General features: G+C 39.1%; 1 protein-coding gene across 1 annotated transcript; it reads left to right on the top strand.

The window, feature by feature from the left end:
- The first annotated feature begins 2011 nt into the window (after positions 1-2011).
- Positions 2012-3508, top strand: LOC116329138 (endonuclease domain-containing 1 protein). Its single transcript, XM_031751107.2, has 2 exons — positions 2012-2367; positions 2579-3508. Exons 1-2 carry the CDS (start codon positions 2071-2073, stop codon positions 3185-3187), a joined length of 906 nt encoding a protein of 301 aa, XP_031606967.1. The 5' UTR covers positions 2012-2070; the 3' UTR covers positions 3188-3508.
- The last annotated feature ends 5695 nt before the right edge of the window (positions 3509-9203 follow it).

Below are 9203 nucleotides of genomic sequence, written 5' to 3'. Positions count from 1 at the left end.
CACAATCTGATAACACACAGTTTCATCACACCGACCATTTTTCTATGAAGGGAACCAGACCGGTACTTTGGAGTGTCTGTTTCCCTCGAGGAGCAGCAGAGGGCAGCGGAGCCGGGACTACGCACTTGGTCTGGATTTATAATTTTAATTGGTAAAAATGCTGACAGCTGAAAAATGTCCGTTCACATAACTGCATCATCAGCCCCAGCTACATAAGTTATGATTGTCATAACTCAAGATTAGATCAGAGAGGCAAGCTGGTCCCTCGATGAATAACAACACTCAGTCACTCAAATTGACTTATTAGGGCAGTGAAGGATTGTTGCTCCGGCTAATCTGACAGTTTCCATTTGCATAACACCGACTTTGGCAGAGGGCAGTATGGACAGCTCCACAAACTCCCGTCGCTGATATGTAGCTCATTTTATTTGCTTTATTTGCTTTATGTGTGGTTCCCATCACTTCATATTGGACATACCCCAAAAGCCTAAGTGTGTTCATTTGAACAGATTTTAATGAGAAAAAAAAGATTCAATACACTTGTCTATATTTAAAATATGAATATGAATGAACATTTTCCATGAATTGCTCTTTTTGTATGCTTTTGTATAGCTATAACAGAATCCATCACCATCTAGCTCCTTGGAGTGGTATTTTGAGATGATTCAAACTGTCATAAAAAAGGCAGCTTACAGTAAATGTCAAAGCTTTTAGACGCCTCAGCTGCACATCCATAACTTGCTTTTCACACACTTTCCAATTCTTTCCATCTGCAAAAGGTGGGTACAGGTAACCCTGAATCAAATGTTAATCTTCATCCTAGCATGGTTAATTAAAGCAAACAACCTCTGACAGGACACGTGGACGGTGGCTTGATATGTTTATGAGGTGGAAAACAGGCTCAAGTGAGATTGACAAGAAGGAGAGCCTGTCATCAAATACTGGCTGACAACGAGTTGGATGAAGAGAAATATACAGTAAAAAATAAAGAATATTCAATATAGGTTCAAAAGCTGTTATTATAAGTGAGAGGACAAAGAGAAAAAAAAAAGTTTGGAAAGAGGACGTCGTCTTCAGATGGATTACTCGCTCTGTACACAGTGAGCTGCCAAAATAAGTGCCGAAGCCATTTTGGCAGAACACTGAGCCATTTGCTAAGAAATACTTGCACTGTACTGCAAGGGAAGTTTCTTGAGTTGCTATGAAGTACTTTTGCTTCAGTGTCCTCACAAAACTTACATTTAGAATTTTTTATTCTTGGCTATATGTATTAAAAACAATTGAATTTCAATTGGACAACTGCATCATTGCTACCAAAGTTATAAACACTCGATTATCCATGTCTAAATCATTATGCTCTAGTTTAACTATTGTGTTCAGCTATACAGGAGGATGACATAGTTACCAAGTGTCACTATGTAGCTAAATTTCCATCCTTTATCATGCCTCTGGCTTATCCATGCTTCACGTTAAGTAGTACTTTACTGCGAAACGTGTATACGTAGTGCCTTTTTCTGTACTGTGAGCCTTTTGTTCATCACCAGCACAGATTAGATGGATTTGCATTTTAGGATTCCTCCAGTAGCATCTTCCTGAATACATTCCAGTGTCCTGTGTTTCATTATCATTCAGCAGACCTCGGGCTTATGCGAGAGTGAATACCAATTACAGTTTTTTTGTAAAAAAAAAAAAAAGTCATTGTGACATCCTAGCTATGCTCTTTGAATTTATTTGATTATGCCATCAGTATAATATTGGCCTCTGTCTCAAAAATCAAGCCACGACCTCATTAGGAACATTAAAAAAGTTTTGATAGTTAGCTTAAAAGTCAATGTAGCTGATGCACTTAACCCAACCACAACAGGTCCATAAGCTTTAAACACTGTATGTTTGAGCTATACTGCAGCAAACCTGCATATCAATGCCACCGTCCATTTGGGAGGCCTGTCTTTGGCGCACACACTTCCTGCTTTGCCTATCTGCTGTGTGACATTTAAATCCTAACCGTACACCCTACGCTGTCATAGTTGCAGAGGGCACGGTGCGAGACATTGAAGAGACACGTTGACCATGGAGATCCTGCAGCTGCCTTTAGTTTGTGCTCTTATAATCAGTAGTCTCACATCAGCAACAGTTGTTCAAGATTTTAATCATGTGGAGAGATGCAAGGACTCCCTCTATATGGGGACTCCGCCGCGGGGTTTTGTCGACACCAAACTGAAGAAGATCTGCCAGCGATATGCTGACAAACCCCGGTACGTGACCTTGTACGATCCTTCTAAGAGGATCCCAGTTTACTCAGCTTATACCTTCAAGAAAACTGAGGGAGACAGACGTGTGGACTACCCTTGGATGTACGAGCCACAGGTTAGTCTTTCAAAAAGACTTTTTTTTTCATTCATTAAGCCTTGAATTTTAACCATTGCCTAATGAGATATTCCACACTTGTTAAAAAAAGAGGCTTTCAAGGAAGCCAAAATTGGAAAGAAAAAGCCTTGCACGAAGAACTTTTGTTGGGTATCTTGTGCTATTTCTTGGCATGTTAAAGACTGCTTTAAGTTTTATTTCATGTCCCCAGCTGGCAGAGCTCGATGGCAATGGGAACATGTTGCCCTTCCCAACTGGCTACCTGCACATGAAGTTTGAGGACAGCCAGGCAGTGCTGGATGACTACTCTGATGTGGTTCTTTATGAAAGAGGTCACCTGAACCCGGACCAGCATCAGTCCAGTCCACACGACCGCGCTGCCACTTATACACTGACCAACGTGGTCCCAGAGATACGAGAGTTTAACATCGGGCCTTGGCGAGAGTACGAGGAGCGGATCCGGGTGCGCCTTAACAACTTCTGCCGTGGCACTGCCTACATTGTCACCGGAGTGACCACCAGGGGCAACATGATCCGTCGCAACAATCAGAACCGCGTGGCCATCCCCGAAGACGTGTGGTCTGCTTACTGTTGCACCGAGTATGACCACAACGCACCCCACGACGTTCGCGTTCTCTTCCCGTCCCATGGAGCCCTAGCCAAAAACGCCAAAGAGGGCAACAGCGTCCACGAGATGACAGTCCTGGAGCTCGAAATGTTTCTGAGAAATAACATCGAAGTCGACACCAACCTTCAGATCTTCTACGACAACTGTGTCTCTCCCTCACCCCTTCCTCTTTATCTGCAGCACACCATCTGAATGCTATCTCAGCTACATCCTCTGTGTGCATATGGGTTTATGTAGCCTAACAGTAGCCATTAACAATAATAAAAACAATGATAGCAGAAGTAAGGTAATTCAAATTTTGTCCTGCAAGATATTATCTAGGAAAGGAGTCCATATCAGAAAAAAATGAAATTAAATGTTCTTCATTCAATAAAAATGTTCTGGGTGATGGTTTCAGGCTTTAGAGGAGGACTACTCTATTTAGAAAAGGATTGCAATACTGTTATGTAATCTTGTGTGGAAGGCTATGGGAATTGGCTCATTTAATAAATTGTCCTAATCTAATACCCCAAACTGAGTTTGTGTTGCTTTTGTGCAAAATACTAATCTTTGAACCCCACTTTTAAAAGTATATGGACACATTTACGTAAAAGGTTTTCAATAAGGCTGTCATTAATTTTGGCATTAATCCAGATGCAGATACATGAACTTTTCAAAAAGGATTCTTTACCCAAATCCGAACACTGAACACTGCATGTCATATCCAACTGCAATAAAAACAACTGGAATACATGATTTTGATGTTCTCGAGAAATATAACAACAATATCTGGTCCTGGACAGCCTCGTAGATCGCAGCACTCATTCATGGTGTAGAGGGAATTTTTCAGCTTTTGCAGAGGCATTCATTATCAGATTGCTCTTGTTTGAAAAGTGACAACAAAAAGAATCAGAAATGTACTTTTAGACATAAAGGCTCCTCTTACAATACAGCAGCTGTCCACTGGAGTCATTTATTTGAAATTCTTGTAAAATGCCAAAGTAAGGGTGTTGTAGATCAGAAATAGCCTCCCCGTGGTATGTTCTGGAGCAAGTTTCATTGTCTGTCCAGATATAAAAACTGGATTTGACTTTTATGGCTGTCTGTTGGGTTTTAGTGTCTTTAATCAGTTAGTTAACCTACAAAAAATAAAAGACTTTTGAATATATGTTTTTTAAAAACCCACATTTGTTGTAAAGTTCTCAAATTGAAAACCAGAACTATAACAATCTAAATTTGACCATTCTGACAACATTCAAAAAACAAGGCAATGCTCTGTCTTTGTGTTGGTAAAGATATCCTTGTACAACATGCTCTTTAAAAAAAAGTTTGGATGTGTTCTCTATAATTTCTAGCTCAATGCTGCCATCTAGTGTAGAGAAAAAAAACTTGTCTGTGATCAGAAAACTGGATCCAAGAGAGTATATTCATGTTAGTAAACCAGGTAAATATATTGTATACCAATCTGAGTTCTCAGGCTTTTCCTTATGGAATTCCTATGTATTGATCCAAAACCGTTGAACACAGAAGCCTGTACACAGCTACAGGAAGCATTATGCGCAACGATGATCTGTCCTTTTTGTTTGTCCACTGTAAAGATTTCTACGTATGTCACCTACAGTGCCAAATGCGGAACTCGAAAACAGATGATCAGTTGATTGGAGTATAAATCTGACAGGGGAGATGTAAAAATAGAAGCAACAAGTTCTTAAAGCATTTACTGACCGCTGATACCAAAATAATATACCTTTGGCAAAGGAGGTTTTATTGTCACGTAAGGACTTGAATGAATGGAAAGCGTTCTGCTAGCTTTATCCAACAAAAGCAGTGCATTAGTCTAGTATATTTGCTGTAATAACAATTTATTGTGTACTAACAGCTGAATAAACAGATGAGAGGGCAGTTCCTAGCATGAAACCCTCACTGCCAAGTTATGCCAGGCTTTGAAATTAGAATTATTTGGATGTGAATGAACGGAACCACAATCAGAGCTCAGTTTGTGTTCATTCCTGTTTATTTAACATAATGATTATACTTTTAAGAAGAAGGTTTCATCAGCTATTGATGGTGTGGTGAAACTGGAAGCATTACTGCAAAAATGAACCAGAGTTTTTTTTTTTTTTTTCTCAAATGGCGGACTACCAGTATGACATTTCCACGAGGATCCGAATATTACACAGAGCCATATCTCTGCTTGATGAGCATTCTGCAAAACCAAGCCAGTGAAAGGCAATGGTTTTTACACCATGTGTGCTGGATAAGCATTGGTTTATCTACCAGAATGCACAGAATTAACTGGAGCTCTAATTTTGTTGCATGTGTGGCACGGCTAAGGAGTGTTGTGGCAGAGCTAAAACATGTCAAAGAATTGTGTTTTATTTTTTGACTCGGGTACTATGCTGCCACACACTGTAATCTATCTAATCTATCTATCAGTAATCTACTAAAACATGACAACTCCAACATCATTGTGAAAACTACAGTGGTGGGTCTTATTTTGATGACAGGGAGGAGGTCAGCGCCCTGACCCACTGGTGTCAAGACAACCATCTCACCCTCAACGTCGCAAAGACAAAGGAGTTGATAGTGCGGAGGTGCCACACACCCCATCACCATCAATCTATCATAATGAAATCTGGCTGAGGATCTTTGCAACATAAACAAGACAGTAATCAGGAGATGAAAAGATGGCATATCCTGATATTCTCATCATCACTGGATATGTTTGAATAAAGCTCTCCAGAAATCAGGGATATTGAATGACATCAGGTGAGGAAAGCGGGAGGCATGTCCAGTCACCCCAGACTGTTGACTACTTCCATAGGTTCTGCAGCATCCGGGAACCAGCAATGAGAAATCAGAGCAGACACCTCACCCTCACACTGGGACTGGACTGGCACATAACTGAAGGTTGATTTTAAACATATTTAGTATATGAATGAATAAAGAGTCCACGTTATTGTATTTTGCAAAGTTGGAGCTCAGACACAAGAACACTCCATTCTGTATGTGCACCGTGACAAGGGAGTAATATGGGCAGAAATCAGGGTAAATGACATCAGGTAGAGGCTGTGTGATGTAGTTGGGGAATGAGAAATGAGCAGAGCAGGGAGGGAGGAACTGAAGGTTGATTTTAAGGTATATGAAGAATAAAGAGTCCATAAAGTTGGAGACACTCCATTCTATGTCCCCAAGGGAGGGGGAAAAGCACATTACCCTCTGAGGTGAAGTTTGAATCAAGGCATATTGAAGTGCCTCTAGGCACTTATTGGGGCAGTTATTTTGAAGCACAATTTAAATGTAAAGTGCTACTACCATTTCAATTCTTCTGCAGATTTCAATTCAGAATTCTATGAGTGCAACATCTCTCTCCTGCAATACCCCTGGCCAAGATCACTAACACTACAGTGTAGAAAGAGGACATCAGCATCATCAGGTGCAGTGGAAAACAGGACTGTCATCAGTATGTGTCACAAATGACTCACTGGAGAGGCAGCTGAATGACACCGAGGACAGTCACACCACAGAACTGGCCACCCTGCAAGTACAAAAACACGAGACAGGGCAACAGACTTGTGTCTGAACTCTTTAAATAAAATACTTATGTAACCTTGAAACACCCTAAAGAAAATAAGTAGTAGTTTCTTGGTACCAGAAACAGAAAGGAAACAATGAAACACTCTGAAAAATATAGCTAAAAGAAGACGTAAAATGCTAGGTGATAACAGATGAAAAACTAGCCGTACGCTAAACCTGATACAGGGTCACAAATGGTAATGTATATGTCCAATATAGATATATCATAATACAAATAGAATAAGAAAATAAAGCTTTGCATAGCCACTTTGATAAGTTTAAAGAATATAATCAAAATGTTGGACTGGAAAAAGTGAGAAGGCAAAAGATAATGTTTTTAAAGCACATTCCTTACATTCACATTCATCTTAGATGTAGCTTTCTTACCAAACATACATCTGTTTTCTCCTGATTGAGTCCATTAAAGATAAAATTATATTTATCCACCTTGGTCCTGTAGGCAGTTCTTAAAACCTACAAATGACTGCAGGACCCAGGTGAAGTTCTATAGGGCATGTTTGACCTGTTCCATTTTATTGTTCTAGTGGGACTATACCTACCTTCAAAAACACCTGCAACTAACTCTGTAATTTTTTTCTTTATTTGTTTTTCTTGCCTTCTTAACCCCTTTTTGAAGTTTTACATTAGTCAGATTCTTTCCATTGTCAAATTCTTTTAGCAGGAGTTCTGCATGTTAGCAAACATTAAGTACTCTAAGCTAGAAACTGAGCTAGCTAGCATGAAACTAAGATAGCTTACTAAATAACTACTAGCTAAATAGCATTTTTTTTTTTTTTTTTTTTTACCAGACCAGAGGTTCTTGGCAGTGACCAAATCTGAAATCCAGGAATTCATTTTTACTCACTCTAACCATAGATGATCTAAAACATGGACGAAACTTTGAAGTTGAATTTCAAAATATGAAGGCAAAGTGGAAGTGCTTTAAATCCGCATTTTATCTGAAGGTCAGCAGGTGGCTGTGGTTGCAAAAAAAAGCTTCTGGTCCTTTCTTTCTTGACTACTATAAAAACTTTCTGGGCAAGTTTATTGGCTCCTTCATTCATTTTGGGTCATACCGAATTAAAAACAAACAAACACAATTGCTCATGGTCTACTAATTTGTAAATCATAAACTGGAAGCCAATGAGAATGCAGATTTACAGTTACACCTGCCTGTCCTTGCCACATCCAATTATTTTTATAACAGTGGAAACAATAGCAGAAATGCTTCTCTCCAGGCTTCAAAATGGACTTCGGAAACTTCACATCAGTAACTACCATCTTTTATACACTAAGGCTAAAATGACGCCATCTTTTGTCTTTCTGTAAATTAAAATTTTCCTGCTAACGCCATACTTAAATACTAGGAAGCCAAGTTGTGTTCACATGCTGCAGAATTCCTCTGCCACCTACTGGCCAAACCACAAACACCGTTTTAGCAGTACAAACCCAGCCATGTCATAAAAGTGATGGCACAGCATTTGTTTAAGAATGTCTTTTAATGTTTTCCAGTTCAGATACACAACATACAGTGTGTAATAGCCTCTATTTGAAATAGAAATATTAACTTTAATTCTTTCAACCCCTTCTGGTCATTATGCTCTCTCACAGTCTCTTGAGCCTCAAGCAGGTTTTACTGAATCAAATGAAACAGACAAACAGGTGCAAGCCTTCACTTTACCTTTCCGGCATTAAATCTTATATAAGAAGAAGAAGATATTTGGATCAGTGTAATACTTTCTCCCTTTACCTTAAGCCAACATCAAAACTGTAGTGTAAACATGTAAACTTGGTGAGTGTGCTTCCGTTATCTGTTGGCTCGTCCAAATCCCTTGTTTCCAAAAAAGAAGGAAAAAAGAAAGAAGGAAAGAAAAACACACATTTTGTTATGCTGTGGCTAACTTAAACTCACTAACAAACAGCTGGATCAATAATCCCCAAAACTCAATGTGCAGACAAGATTGCAAAAAGGTAGCAAAACAACCACCGTGGTTACTAGAGTCTGAAATTAGACTAAAAGAATACAAAGGATTTCACAACTTCCCAATTACAGGTTATACTGTATGACAATGCCCAAGACAATGTGAGACACTAACAAGTAAATTCAACAGTATCACAAAGAAAAAAAAAAAAAAATCTTTTTTTTTCTATTTTTGAGCATATTTAAAGAACTAACATGTTGTTTTTTCCAAGCCTCATTTCACAAATCTTCTCAATTTCCTCTTTTTTCGTGTGTTCTCCACAACTGTTCTTTGGCTTTTCTTTTCTTTTTTTTTAACCAATGAAGGGATTCATTTCACTCAAAAGCTGCCTTCATGATTGATGGAATAGTGTCAGGCCTGTACGTCACATTTTAGGCAAGACTATTTTTATCACAATCTATGCGAACCTGAGCCGTAGACATTCCTTTTTCATGTTCACGCTGCCCTCAACCACGCTGTGCCCACACAACCTACTGGAACCTGACCTTGAGTTCAAGGAAACAAAGGAGAATCGAACATATTTGAAAACCATGTAAGTCACCGAAACTTGCACCTGCTGTCACAAAGAAAAGATCCGGCCAGTCAGTCAAACCAAACGACAAACATAATATTTACAAATTCCAGTTTTGTTCGCTTACACTTAAAAAAAATGTACAGTTTGTTTTTATGTG

Source organism: Oreochromis aureus, linkage group 10, assembly GCF_013358895.1.
Source record: "Oreochromis aureus strain Israel breed Guangdong linkage group 10, ZZ_aureus, whole genome shotgun sequence".
NCBI lineage: Eukaryota > Metazoa > Chordata > Actinopteri > Cichliformes > Cichlidae > Oreochromis > Oreochromis aureus.
This window is presented reverse-complemented; position numbering and strand designations above follow the sequence as displayed.